This window comes from Mya arenaria, chromosome 2, assembly GCF_026914265.1.
Source record: "Mya arenaria isolate MELC-2E11 chromosome 2, ASM2691426v1".
NCBI lineage: Eukaryota > Metazoa > Mollusca > Bivalvia > Myida > Myidae > Mya > Mya arenaria.
Window position 1 is genome coordinate 9,256,015 of NC_069123.1, and position 15,769 is coordinate 9,271,783.

Consider the following 15,769-nt stretch of genomic DNA (forward strand, 5'->3'; position numbering starts at 1 on the left):
TCAAACTTTTCAATCTTGGTACATGTATTATCAATGGTAAGACTTTCTCAATATAATTGGTTAATATGTCAAGGTAGAACTATGGTTGCATATTTATGTTGGCATATTACAACCGCAAGGTAACCGGTTTACGTTCGGAATTGTTTCGTGTTCACCGCTTAATTTTCGCGATAATTATCTAGCTATCTAGTTAATATTCGCGATACTTTTTTTGGTAAGATAAATATCATTAGACTAAAAACAGGCTTGATTGTTCCCAGAACTTCCATTTATTACCCTTTTAGCTATACAACACTAACAGGTTAAATAGTTATTGTTTGCGAATTCCACTTAGTAACATCCGAACTGGTTAACTAGATAAAATTCGTGTTACCACATATCTATAAATGCATTTCTGGCTTCTATCAGTAACTGGTTATCTAGTAATCATTTGTGAATTCCACTTAGTAACATACTAACTGGTTAACTAGATTTACAAAACTGGTTATCTACTTATGATTTGCGAATCTTTTTGTCACTTAGTAAGTGGTAACACGAATCTTTGAATAAATAAATAATCTTGGACTCATCAAAAATCATCAATCAACACTGTTGACAATTTCAAAGGCCATAACCCAGCCATGCATGGGCAGATTTGGCTGGTTTTCAAAAGGTACCGAGCTCTAATGGATATCTAATTCCTGTATACGTTTGATTGAGATACAATCAAAACTGAAGACTTTAATGTGTTCATGAGCAAAACACATGGACGACGGACCACGCGCAATAGCATAATCTCTTCTGGCTTTTGGCCAGTAGAGCTCAAAACCAAGGTAAGGTATAACAAACAGTTCAACATGTATAAACAGTTTATTTCACATATTCTCTTTAACAAATCAAAATGGACCATCAGTTTCAATGCAATACTAGTCTACAACTGAACAATGAATCAAATAACAAAATTGTCGACAAGAATCCCCCGGAGCGAACACCATCGCTGGTCTGTTTTTTAGTCAATCAAAAGAAACGACTCAGCAATTATTTAAATCAGAGTAATGGGCCTTCATATGCATGTGCAAATTGTCTCAGGCAACATGTGCATCAATCTGCATTTGAAAATCTTGAAACCAAACATGTTTTTGAATACTAAAACTGCATATTGTAAAGCTCAAAATAAATTTGAACATGTTTACTTTTGAGTTACAGACAAAATCAAAGATTTTGCACAATGACCACGCGGACAAGGACGCAAAGGCTAAGACAATTACACGCATCCTTTGTTCAAAAGATGAGCTAAAAATGGCAAATTCAAGATATTCACAAAATGAGGCTTTACCAGAACAGTTTGTACATTATAAAACCTTCGCCCCCAAAGCAATGATACAAAAATGAAATGCAACGATAATTGATGTGGTCTTAAGAGTTCTTAAAAAGATGATTTTTTTTACAAATGAGTGTTATAATTTTTTATAAAAAAAAGAATTTTAATTTGAAAAATGACCCTAACTTTTTGTTTGCAGAAACATATCAATAATGAAGGTGATAACAATCTTTTTAGGATATTTTCTTCAAATCTAAAGAGGAACATATCAAGCCCAAATTTCGCAAAACTTCATAAGCTTAACAGGCTTAAGTAGCTTATTTAAATAAGCCAAAAATCATACTTGAATTGAATTTTGATAAATGAAAAATGGTTTATTGAGATTATCATAAAGATAATTCCTATCGTAAGTACAAAAAAATCTTAAAGCAGTAAACATTAGGCAAACAATTCAAAGACAAAAAAGTGAGCTTACATGTAGCTCAATCCTGTTACAAGGGACTTAAAAGTTTGAGAAATTGGGCCGAGTACTGAGCTAACATACCAATCGTCACCTAAATTACAATAACTCAATGGCCAATTGTGTAGAACTTTGTTAAAGTTAACAGCGTTGTTAACGTCATCTTTGTTAACTTTCAAATCTTTACTGCTCTTGATTTATTTATATATATTGGCATATCATCAAATATTTTAGGTTCAAAAGTTAACAATGAGTTAACAATTATGTTGCCAATTATGTTGTTAACTATAACAAGGTTCTGAACAAGCGGCTGATTTAATATCTTCCTGTATTTATAAAAGCACTTATTGAGTTTTTGCAATGAAGAAAAAAATATTTTATTTTTTTTGCCACCACATGAATAATACCCTAGTAATTTTGTTAGAAAGTGCCGGTGACCTTTTTTGATACAGTGTGAACAACACTTTTCCTAATCACCCTAATAACTCTGATGAAATGGGACTTTACTCTAAATGTCAGGGCACCACAAATGATTATATAGTGGGTGTTAAGATAATCTATTAATCATAACCTGTTCCCATGTTGATATTTTTTGGCCAGACAATATTACAAATGAGGACTTATTGGCTACCATGATCAAGTAACAGTATGTGTCAGGAATTATTATTGATACCATCAATTTCAAAGGGAACAAACCCACTTTCAATGATCAAACCCATAGCATTATTGAATGCCATGAAAAAATGTTCTACTATTTACAATCACACAATGCTTGTTCAAAGGGAAAAAATCCCAAGACATATTCAACTGTTTGTAACATACACCAATTAAAGCTGCACTCTCACAAATTGACAGTTTTGACCTTTTTTATTTCTTTTTTGTTTGTTTTAGAATCAGCTCAATTAGGCATCAGTCATAATAGATAACACACAATAGAACAGATCTCAATTGTTTGGTAAACTGCCCCAAAACATATTTTTCTTAAAGCCTTAGTAACACTCAATCCATGTGAGATCAGCTTTAATTCATGGGATGGATTTGTGCAGAATATGTAGAATTTATGATAAGAAATTATTATGTTTTTTGCATGTATAATGAGAAAGACACTAGTACACTGAGATTGGATGCCACACTTTTGTACTTTCCAAGTCTGCCAAAGATTATGGCATTCAATTTAATCAGAGTGAGAGGTCTTGTTACAAGTTATAGTAACTGCATCCTGTAACAGAATTATTTAATTTATACACAAATTGAAAAATCATAAGTTATGTATATTTTCAATGATGAGTGAAGTGGGTGAAGGAACTGTGTTATAGCATATTGTCAAGCTTACTGTGTAATTAGTAGCATGCATATATTGAATTACTGTAACTTATATACACGCTACTTATTGCATGGTAAGAGCTGTGCCCATTGGTTACCATTTTAACATTGAACTTAACGCACGAATGAAACAAATAAAACACTCTTTAATTAAATGTCAACAGTGAGAAACAGTATGCCTGAAGTTTAATGATTGCCTTACTTGACTGACTGCAGTAAGTTTTTCCATGACTCGATGACGGCAGGAACAAATACATATGGCAATACCCAAACATTTTTCATTTTAAGTACAAAACAGAACAAACAAACATATTAATCTGTTTGGCTATACTCATTAAATTGTTCATCTTTGTCATTTTTTAAGGAAAAGCGGTAATCTCCAATAAATAATTATACATTAGTCAACAGTTTAAAAATAAACTTTAAGGAAAAGCGGTAATCAAATAAATAATTAGGCATTAGTCAATAGTTTAGAAATAAACTTCTCACTTATAAGTAAGTATTAAAAGGTTATTAAACATAAGAATACAAGAGCACCTTGGAGCAAACACCAACTGTTGATGTTGTTTCAGTCTAAAAGCGGGCATAACTCGAAAAATATTAAAGCAAGAGTTATATACCTTGGTTATCATAATGTGTTATGCCTCTAGCAACATGTGTACCAAATTTCATTTGAATATCTTTAAAGGTTAAGGCCAAGTTTGATGTTTTTACACAATGCCAACAACATCAAGGCTAGGACAATTTCCCAACTTATCTTCTTAAAAACAGACAATCTGAAACATACTTTACACTAAATACTGATATATAGTAACAGTAACATTTTTTTTCAAATGAAACAAAACTTTACACATATGAAGGTGTGCAGGTTCAAAAAACTAAAAAATAAACAACATCATATGGGTTTGTTCTATTTTATTTGTAAACAAAATAGGATAAACTAATGTGATGTCGTTAATTATTTATTTGAATAAATATATACATGTATATATACATACATACAATGATATACCTACTGACCAAATTATAAAGTCATTGCACCAAAAAGTATTTGTTAATCTTTAAATCCACATAAACTTGCATATACCTACCGGTAATATGCTTTTCAAACATAATGGCCATTTTGTCAATGAGCGTACGATCGAATATCGTAAGATCAGGAATTTTAGTTTAATTTTGCCTTTAAAAAGATCACTGTATAAATTGAAAGCGTTATTTACAAATTCAAGCTGGCTGTGTCTGATATGACCAGAAATTAACTATTACACCCAAGACAGTTCGACAGAATTAACAACTCATACATGTACATTTGTTAGAACTTGACTCATAATTAAGAACAGTCTCAGATTGAGAAAAGCACTTTAATTAAATTACAAACAATCATCCTTTTCCACCTGTTTTGTTAAGAACTGTACAATATCAAATAGTTATAAAATTCAGGAAATGTCATCATCAATACTCAACAAGAATAAAAGTTAAATATAATGAAGATTTGCAGTTTTGCCACTTGAGTCTGAACTCAGACATGAGATTGTTCATTAATCATGCCCCCTGGTATCTGCATTAATAATCAATTGAGTTGTGCTGCTGAAAGTGATACTAGTATTTAAAGTCAATACATACATGTATAACAAAAATACATTTTGAGTGATGTATCCTTCATAAGAACCACTGTTTTCGATATTTTTTTCATGTTTTCAATAAATAAAAACAATTGTATTAATTGCGGTACTGCTTATTTGGGAGTTAGAGTGCATCTTTAAAATTAAGAAAGTCAATACTGGAAACAGTACTAGTTGTTTAAAAGAAAATTAAACAAGAGCTCAACAAGAGGATAATAATGATCATCTGTTTCTTTGCATTCAAGTAAGGACAGATAAATCAACAATTACTAGTTATGGACCTTGTTTCTACGTATTCTTATTATCACTTAAAGCATGTGGACAACATTTTATGTTAATATCTTCATGGATTAGATTGACTTGGCAGCTGAAGGGCTGAAACCATTTCCGCGATTAGTTCCCGGGGGCCCAAAATTGGGGTCAAAGGGATGTTATCAAAACGGCTCCCCTTACTTCAAATTTGAACAAAACCGGAGTGTCAATAATGATAAAGCAACAACCACAAGCTACCAGTAACATTTTATATATTGGTTAAGGCCAAAGTTTCCTGACCTTGATGACAACAACAATGTTAAAGCTATAACAATAACTTGACATTTTTTCTTAAATGCTTCTATTTTCTACAAGATAAAACCTACACTATGAAGAGCATTGCTCAGAATTCCTCTGAAAATTTAATTGATAATACCCCGGTACATGTTTTTTTGAAAATTTAGACGAATAGAGAATATTAAAAGTATAATGTGTATTTGAAAATGCAATGCAACATATCACCGAAACACTGTCAAAATAAGCTTAAATGTATAAACATTTATATGTTAACATTTATGTCAATATCTTTAAAAAGGCCAAGAAATGAAAACAATAATATCTTTATCAGATCAAACTTTCATTACCTAAGACACATGAAACAATAAAATAATTTGAATCAGAACAATTGTATATACTTTTATTTTAAGTAATGAATTAAACATGTAATTAAGTATGGAAAACAGTGAATGAACTTAACACAAGCCCGCAAGCTTAAATCAAGTCAGGTCTTTTAAAAAAGCCTAGTTGGCCCGATATCCCAAGGACCTGCAAAATACTTCTGAGCCTCACAAATTTTGAGCCAAGCGGAAGGCTTACAAAGAGTAAAAAAAGAATTGTTCCTTTACATCCAGTTGAGATAAAAATGAAATTGAGCCAAACAATATTGACCCAACAAATTTCGACTGTTTATCCACTATTTCTATATATTTATGTGTGTATTTTATTTATATACATATATCAAAAAATTTCCAGTCAGAGTCGTGTAGGTTATGATTTTTAAATAGTATGAATAGAAAGTATTTGGGTTTACTTAAAAAAAAAATCACAATTTCAATGAGTGTCTTTGACTTAAAAAAAATGTCCAAAACAGTCATTGAATCTAGACTTTAGAACGAACAAACCTAATTTCTTACACTTTTACTTGGATTAAAAAAAAAAAAACTAGCCCTGCTGTATAAAATCCGGAATGAAAGCAAGCCCACGAAGCACTTAACCAGTGCAAAGCTTGTGCTAATTTCAAACAATGCAAAAAAATGCTTTCAGAGTAAAATTAATACAGTTAATACCTAAATAGGAAAGAGGTCCTTATTCCCATTTCCAGCCTCAGTTAAAAGTGATTTTGAAATATATTTGTTTCAAAATCTTAAAGTGAGAGTTTCAAAATAATACATAATGTCTGTGTGTCCTATACAACATGAATATGACAGAATAACATAAACATTTAATTTTTGTTAAACAATTCAGATATGATAATCCTACTATGAATCATATACGGTAATTTAGTTATCTCGCATTTTTGAGATAATTTTTTTCAAAAACTGAAAGTGAGAGTTTCAAAATAATACATAATGTATTTGTTGTGTCCTATACAACATGAATATGACAGAATAACATGAACAGTTTATTTTGTTAAACAATTCAGAAATGATTTTCCTAGTACGAATCCAATAATTAAGTTATCTCACATTTTTTAAATAATTTTTTCAAAAACTTATGAGAGTTTCAAAATAATACATAATGTATGTGTGTCCTATAGAACATGAATATGACAGAATAACTTGTTCAGTTTATTTTTGTTAAACAATTCAGATATGATAATCCTAGTATGAATCATCTACGGTAATTTAGTTATCTCGCATTTTTGAGATAATTTTTTCAAAAACTGAAAGTTAGAGTTTCAAAATAATACATAATGTATTTGTTGTGTCCTATACAACATGAATATGACAGAATAACATGAACAGTTTATTTTGTTAAACAATTCAGATACGATACATGTATTCCTAGTATGAATCAACTAATTTAGTTATCTCACGTTTTTGTGATAATTTTTTTCCAAAAACTTAAAGTGAGAATTTCAAAATAATACATGATGTATGTGTTTCCTTTACAACATGAATATGTCAGAAAAACATGAACATTTAATTTTTGTTGATATGATAATCCTAGTATGAATCCTCTACGGTAATTTAGTTTTCTCACATTTTCTAGATAATATTTTTAAAAACTTGAAGTGAGAGTTCCAAAATAATACAAAATGCATGTGTGTCCTATACAACATGAATATGACAGAATAACATGAACAGTTTATTTTTGTTAAACAATTCAGATATGACTCTCCTAGTATGAATCCACTAATTTAGTTATCTCGCATTTTTACTACTCGTAGAAGATCCATCACAGTCGTCGTCCGAACTTGAAAACTTGCGCTTCACTCCCTGCCCCCTCATGAACATTTCAGAATATGACGGAGTGGGGCTCTCAATGGGGTTAGGCTGCAGAAGCCAGCTCATGTTATTTTCAAGGAATTCCCGGAGCCCGGGCGGCATGTCTATGACTTTGAGTACATCTAAATGTCGGGGTATAACAGTCCGTAGTACTTGACAACACATAAACTGGAGAGAAGTCTTAAACGATCTGCACTTAATCACTTTCATTCCACTGCGCGCAGCTGTCGAGGAGACGACCGGGTAAAGCTTCTTCCCTTGAAGGCCCCTGTAGGCTATACCTGAAATAATGTTTCCATGTTAATGCCATTTTTTTTTAAAATGCCTCTGTGCATCACAAAATTACAGCCTGGACATGACCAACTACAATGTATATTCATATAAGCAGCATTCCACTATGATAAAGCTGTCAGTGTAACCCGGACCCTTGAGGTTGTAGGGACGTAGGTTTTGCGCAACTTGTCGTCTTTTTGTACTGAATACATGTACTAAATAATTTTGAAATTCCTCTGTGCATGACAAAGTTACAGCCTGGACACAAAAAACTGTCCTTTGAGGGCATAAAAAAGCTTTCTGTAAAAACTTTAAAAATATTCAAACTTACATCTTGTAACTTAAGTATAAAACTTAGTCACATTTTTTGTAAAAATGGTGGATGGCCTACTAAAGTATATTCTTCTTAAGTACTCCATGACCTCCAAAATTTAATGCTCTGTATTTGAAGTTGAATTTCCCTATTGTATATTTAATTATATATTATAATGAAACCTGTCGCATTAAATAAGTACTAGCTTTAATAAGATCCACTAAGTAAACCCTAGCTTTCCGTGAATCAGATTTGTTGCCCGTCATTTTCACAAATCAAGGGCCATAACTCTAGAATGACACTGGTTGCCTCTCAATAATGACAAAGTAGTGGTTTCTGCCAAGACAATCAACATGAGAGTGATTCATGTCATAAGTATAAACCAATGTATTATGCAAATAAAAAATTGGTGCCAGAATGCCAGAAAAGAAAAAAAATGGAAAATCAATGCCATAAAATGTCCAAGTTCAGCAATAATTAAAGTGTGACACCACTGTCACAGACAATGAGGCAGACACCTGACCTTTGAGATACCTTGAAAATAGCCTGGCCACAATTTCTTAATAACAGGATCCAGCTAAGCTCACCATTTTGTTTTTTAATTTCCGTAATATGTTCGCTTTTTATTGAATTTTTAGACTTGAAATAGGAATTATCTTTCTGACAATCACAACAAACAAAATTTTCATTTCCCAAATTAAAGAATATATTTGGGTTATTTAATATAAGCTTCTAAAGTCTGTTAAGCTAAAATAAGTCTCAAGAAATCAGGGCCTGGCACTAGCAGTCATTTAAATTACTCTTTTGGATGAACAAGCCCGAATTCATATACTACTGCTTGACATTACATTTTGAACAAACACTGCTTTTTAAAACCCAGAATTTGAGCAAGCCCGGATAGCATTTTACCAGTGCAGGGCTTGATGGCTTGTGCAACTTACCAAGCGGTTTTCTGTTTTTATAAAATGATAAGGTCCCATGCCACATATCCAAGTGGACACCAATAATTGTTCCTTGGCCGAACTTGCTGGCATACATCTGTTTGAGTCCCTTGTGGTGCAGCATGCCAGTGTATGACATGCCCCAGCTTTCTGCATCCCTGCCCACAAGGCTGCAGAACTTGTGTCGATACTTGTTCAGGTCTAGATCAACAGTTCCAACACCGACCATCTGCAAGCAAGGAAACAGTTTATGGTGTAATTGCTATACATGTAAATACCACATTGTATATTTGGGAGTGAAATTAAGTTTTGATAATCATCACCATATCAACAAAACATTTTTATTCAGGTAGAGGGCCCTGTTTCAATTAAGATCGTAAGGCTCTTTCTATGCACAACTCCATTTTTGACGTAACTGTGTTTCAACAAAAATATTGGAATTTATCGTATAGATTCAGCCTGTTAACTTATGGGTGTCCCTGAGCACACTTAAGCAGAGTAAGTTCTACGACTAATATATTATTGAAATGGTTGTCTGTATTAAAAATACATAAAAGCCTTAAAATGATATCTACTTGACTTAAAATATAATAAATATATTTTATATTGGCACTGTTTCATTTAAAACAAAACTCAGATGATATATTGATATTATAAAATTATATAAAACTTCGAACAAGATTTATTCCCATTTAGTAAATATGAAATCTTTGAAATATGTCTCTGTCCCAAAATACAGTAAGCATTTTGGGAATGGGATCAAATTAGACCAGTGCCCTCTAAAAAAAAATTGGATAAGTTATCCACAGGTTTTCCTTTAGCATTATTTATAAATCATTTGGTGGTTTAATTTAATTTTGAATAAATATTGACCAATTGATAAACATTTTGGCTAACTATAACCAAGCCAATAAATTAACCAGTTACAATTGGCTGCTGATATATTTCAATATAATTGTTTGCTTATAGTTTTTATTACAATTTGCTGCTGATTTATTTTATTACAAATAGACATATTGTATCTAAATACCATGTCAGTGCCATACACAGGAGTGGTCATCTTCACTTCCCAGTAGTACTGGTCATCACACATTGGCTGACTGCCTCTCACAGCAGCTGTACCACAACTGTAGTCAACATGGAACACTACCTCACGCTGGTCGTGTTTCAGAAAGCTTGCGGCAGATTTTGAACCACTGTCCCAGGTCCATTCAAAATCTGAAATTTATGATGATATTAAAGGGACCAGATTAATCAACAATTATTCATCAACGTCAATTTTTGATCCTGAAAATTATATTTACAGTGGTCAGAATTAACACAAGCCCGAAAACCCTGCACTGATAAAATGTCTTCTAGGCTTGCTAAAATTCTGAATTTAGGAAGTGGGAAGAGGATTGGGTCTCAAAATTGTACTCAAAATAATGCACATTACAAAATATATATAGATGGTTAAAGCATAAAATGGTAAAAGAAATCAGCATTAGAGAATCATACAATATTAAATACCAGTCATCAGGTCTTGAAGGCAAACAATACAGAATATAATAACGCATTTATGATCATTTGAAAAGGATTTATAGTCAAAACAACACCAACTCAAAAACTTTTGTCCCAATATTGTATGTTGACTTTTGAGCATTTTGTATTATTTTTTATTGGGGCCGTTCATAAGGGACATTAATTCAGAGTCAGCGACATTATAACTACATTTATTATATGCTCATCACAAATCCACACACAATACATATCGCAAAAAACAGTAGTCCGTATTCCTCTCCAGTGCAATACGGCCGTATTTCACTCTTGTGACATCATGTCATAATAAGTTTTGTTGCACGATGTTAAAATGATGTCATAAAACAAAAAAGTGTGTCGATAAAATTACATTTATTATGAAAACATGTGGCTTTGAAGTGATCTAACCAGCAATGTATATAATAAAAGGGTCCGGCTGCGTTTTGATCCGGAATGTTGTACTCTTCTCTCGTGAAATCCGAATCTGAAAAATCCAATCGAGTCGAATACAACCTCCTGGATCAAAACACAGTACTAATACCCCTTTTATATTATTCTAAAGTGAATGCATCTGTAGGATGTATTTTGTAATGTCAGGGGTACATACATGCAAATAAAAGGGACCGTTTGTTTTGAACTAGTTTCTCCTTTCACCTTTTCAAATGGAGGTAAAAAAAGCACAATTTTAATGTCTGTGCATATATCAGTAGTGAAACCTGATGAAGGCGAATGCTTTTGCTATTTATTTTTTTTCACATTCTTTTTGTTTGTTTATTCTTTTGACAAAATATGTTCACAGAGTTGTTCCATTATAATTTTCATAAGAAACATGCCATTGTCTACATTAGTGTTTTAGCCAGGAATTAAAAAGGGCAGGGTGGGCCAAAAAAAGGGCAGGGTGGGCCAAAATAGGGGCATGGTGCTTTCTTAAATGGGAAAAGAATGCGCACAATATTAGCTTTGTATTGTTGTAAAACGACCATGTAACTTATCAAAATACATGCATGTTCATGCACACATTGTAGTTATAACCCTACAGAATACTCTTAATTCTTCTTTCTTGTTCATTTTCACTTCAGACACTTTCTTTAACATCTCGGGTTGTTGTCTCCAGGGCTCTCACAAGGCTGATTATTGGGGAGAAGTCACTTCTCCCACCAGTCAAATTAGGGAGAAGTGGGGAGACTTTAAGGAGAAAAGATACTTATCGTAAAACCTGAGATAAATATTGTGCCATGTCACAAAACTTTAAATTCACATTTACTTTGATTGCTTTTACTAGATGGAATGTTAAAAAAAAGTGTTCGTTTTTGGCCTATCAAAAGTGTACTTGTCTAGAGTCTCCTTTTTGCAATGTATAGTTTACCTCCAAAAAGCGTCTAAAGTAAAAACAAAGACATTTAAAAAAAATACCATTTGAAACAATCAGAATGGCCATATGAGCTGTTAAAAACATTTAAGTGCAGGGAGCGAATCTTGTTTTGGTACGATCAGGATAGGGTACGAATGTCACATTTAGCTTTGCTGTTGTTTACTTGTCTTTGGTTAAATAAATTTCAATATGCTGACATTTTAAAACAAAACGACACTTAAAATCTCTATCCTTCATGAAAAACTCACTAACACTTCATAATAGAACTAGAAAATCGAGAAATAAACTCCGAAAAATGTTATGACAAAATGGCGGTGACTCGCCGAATGTTCTACTTTTAAACATCGTACAAATGAGGAAAATACTGTAAGTAAACCCTATATAAAGCAAATAAAAAAGTTTTGAGATTACAAATATTGGTCATGAAGTTTTGAGTATTTAATTTTCTTAGCGCCACCGTCTGTTCTTCAATGACCGTCTGCTTCAAACAAAACAATGCTCTAAAGTTTGCCTTGTTTTTACACTGCAAGTATCAGTTGTTTACTAATGCTTGACATCATTTTTTATCAATTCTTCGCTTTTTCTATCACAATTTAACAAACTTTTAATCATTTGACCAGTGTCTTCTCTGATTGGTTAACATGGGACGTTTCGATAATTGGATGATAGACGACCCAATAATGTGATTAGGAGATAACCGATTATTAATGGCTAAATTAATTAAATTTGTAACAACATCGGCATCAAAGATCGACATTTAGAGGTACAACTTCGATGTCTCAGACAAGGAATAATGTGTCATAATGAACAGCAATTAGCACCCTGATTATAAGCGTGAATTACCGTTAATCCGACCCGCGGTGATGACGGTCATGTGCCTTAGCACGCACTGATCTGTGACAGATTAGGAAACGGCGACATTGACCAATGAAATACTTTTAGGGCGTGACTTTGTGATAAACAACGATCTGAATGGCCAGAGGGCACAAGGGGGCGGGAAAAATATTGACAGGGCTTATAAAAAGGGACAACAGGGCAGGGTCAAAAAAGGGCAGGGCGGGCCGCCCTTCCATTCCGCTTTAGCTAAAACACTACTACATATTACAACATGCTTTTGATATATTCCTCTGTTCTTCAACAGGCAATCAAGATTTAAGAATACCACTATGGTATTGTATACGGAACCCCTTCAATGTTTATCACATGTACAAGACATTAGACTCACGTTTGCTTGTTCCATGGCAGTTTAGTCTCAACCCTAAAATGACTCACCAGATTAACATTGATCTGGATCTTGATTAAATCTGGATTATCAGTGTTTTGCTCAGGACCTAATGATATGTTATGACATATTTAAGAAAAGGGTCATATCCTTATCAAAGGAACAATCATGCAAATTTGATAATGAATTGATAAGTGAATATGGGGACTTGAATTAAACACTAAGCTTTAAAAAATGTGTTTAAACCGCCACTGGCCTATAGTGTGGACCTTAGACCAATAAAGGAATACTTCGGCAAAATTAGGGACGTTTAAGCATTTTGGCCGGGGCATTTCTACTCTGCCTCTCTGGCCATCATGATCAGTGGACATTTTAACTTTCTACTTTGGGAAAGATGTAAGTAAAGGCTTTGAACTTGACACATACACTTACAAGAATCATCTTCTCCACACACGCACTCCTTTTCTCTCCCAGTTTTATAGCAGTCACAGAACGCTTCCCCTTTTACTGGTTTCGCAGATCCAACTGTCAAATGTGACGCGACCTCTTCTCGGTCCGAATTTTCCGTCTCACCGCTATCATCCGATTCGTAATCAAGTTCAGCGTTACTACTTGCTGGACGATCTTCTAAAGACTTGACATCTTCTGAGTCTTCCTCTGCGCTCATTTTTCTTTATTGTTTCGTTTTTAAGCCATAAATTTACATACTAATCGTCAAAAAAGGTAAACAAATTATGAACTTCAGCATAAGGAACATGTCAGAGACGTGCCGATTTTCAACATCCGGGTGCTTATACGGTAAAACTCGTTTCTTAAATAACGAAACCAAATTACCAATCTCCTACGCAGTGCTTTCCCTTAGCATGTATCCGACGTCAGAAAAACATCTTTATATTTATAAGTTTTGTGGTGGTTATTTGGACGTATCGATAAAAAAAACAAGCAACAAAATTGGCGCAATGCTCTTAGTTACTTTGGTTAAGTTTAATGGCCCGTAATTTGTAAGGCCAATGCCAAAACAACCCGCACACTGGCACGCACACACACACGCACAAAATCGTGACAACAAAAAATGATTCACATGAACTTACCATTGGAACAGTAATTGAAGCAAAGTTCACTGATGTTAAACTCAGACGTATTCCAACATATTGACAATGGAATACCCGTGCACTGAGTATGAAATGACTTGAGAGTTAACCTGCCCGCTCGATCATCGCTGCACCATTTCTATTTTCTGGATGTTGATTTCAATTGAAATTATGTCAGAATTGCATATCGCATTACAAGTATTTCATTTACAGAATACGAACGTTGCACCATAAATCGTAAATATGATTCATACGGTGTATCCATACCGTGATGTTTATATACTGACCTCATTCACGTTTACTAAATGTTTGGTCTATTGTTCAAGTCAAGTCAGTCAAAAAACTGGTCATGAAGTTAATAGCTTTGTCTGATTGTTTTGTTGTGTGTTGTTGTTTTTTGCTTAAAATGAATAGATCAGTGTATATGTGTTTTATATCATAAATGAAGAAGCCGTCATGTACTTATTTCAAAATATAAATGTTTGATATATAACTACGTAGTGCTATTATTTCCAAAAGTATGACGTAACGTCATTGATAAATAACGTGCGTTGAAAAATGGTCCGCCGCTATAGCGACGTTTTATGTTTTTAGCGCTGTACATAAATAGTGGCACGTAAGTATTTATGATTGAAATGGCCCCACATTCGTTGCCAATCAGAACGAACTAATTAAAGTCATTTACTAAAATTTAAAAAAAAAAAAAAAAAACATAATCTAAAAAGCTCGTTTTTTGTTTTGATTTTTTCAAACCTTTCGCCGCGAAAACGTGCTAGCTACGTTTGGGACCAGTGCGAAAAAAAAACAACGATATTAACAAACTGTAAATGGTACGACGTCGAGGTGCACGCTTTATCTAACAGAAGTACCAGTACAGATCAAGCGTCACTGAAATGTTCCAATACCTCAAATGGCATGGAACCCTCTTCAGGAACGCAGAAGGATCTCCCGCAATAATCTCTTATATAAATTATTAAAAAGACCTAGTTGCCATCAACAAAACCAACTGTCTTATACCACAGTTTCATCTCTCTCGACATATATCAACACACTCCTTCGAGAGACTACAATGTACTACAAGCTACCGGCAACAATATTTTTTTTCCCTCGAACTTTTAATAATTGGAGCAGTCTTCCATCGGACATCATGCGTATCAGCAGGCTCGTTTGATGCCTGAGGCCCAGCTAGCCACCCACTTTACCTAGACTCTTAAATGTGCTTTGAATTTTATCTTTAACTTTACATACTCTTACTTTTCTTCTTGTCTTGTTTTGCTTTATTGCGCTATCCCCAGGCAATAATTTTCAGCCTGTTGAATGCGACCAGTATCTGGTTGAAGTAGAAACTGAACCTTCATGAAACTAATACGGCGACGGTTGTCATTTAACCATGACACATACAGGGAGAACACTTCGTCAATAGACAATATCACATGGTCGTATTATCCACGGACCTATACACCACATGGTTATATATGGTTCATGGATCCGTGGCTAATCTTTTGCCAATCCAGGCGATGTACCCATTCGCGCCATCAACCATTCAAGGGCATTTAACAAGTGCTAGTTCTTTGG

At 33.6% G+C, this 15,769-nt stretch overlaps 1 protein-coding gene across 2 annotated transcripts; it reads right to left on the reverse strand.

Annotated features, from left to right (window-relative positions):
• Window positions 1–830: 830 nt before the first annotated feature.
• Window positions 831–13,876, reverse strand: LOC128216998 (SPRY domain-containing SOCS box protein 3-like). Of its 2 annotated transcripts, none has more exons than XM_052923792.1 (4): window positions 13,536–13,876; window positions 10,022–10,209; window positions 8,992–9,220; window positions 831–7,745 (listed from the first exon to the last, which is right to left on the reverse strand). In XM_052923792.1, the coding sequence occupies exons 1-4, from the start codon at window positions 13,768–13,770 to the stop codon at window positions 7,381–7,383; spliced, it is 1,017 nt and encodes a 338-aa protein (XP_052779752.1). In that variant the 5' UTR covers window positions 13,771–13,876; the 3' UTR covers window positions 831–7,380. The 2 variants fall into 2 exon arrangements, with proteins under 2 accessions (XP_052779752.1, XP_052779741.1); XM_052923781.1 differs by having other exon boundaries at window positions 13,530–13,876.
• Between the last annotated feature and the right edge of the window lie 1,893 nt (window positions 13,877–15,769).

What these genes read in the sequence shown, in the direction of transcription:
- LOC128216998 (XM_052923781.1), bottom strand. Translation starts at nt 13,770, where the DNA reads ATGAGCGCAGAGGAAGACTCAGAAGATGTCAAGTCTTTAGAAGATCGT. An exon ending in AGAAGATGATTCTTGTAAGT is followed by an intron (nt 10,210 to 13,529) that starts GTATGTGTCAAG and finishes CATAAATTTCAG; the next exon opens with ATTTTGAATGGACCTGGGAC. An exon ending in TAAAAACAGAAAACCGCTTG is followed by an intron (nt 7,746 to 8,991) that starts GTAAGTTGCACA and finishes ACATTATTTCAG; the next exon opens with GTATAGCCTACAGGGGCCTT.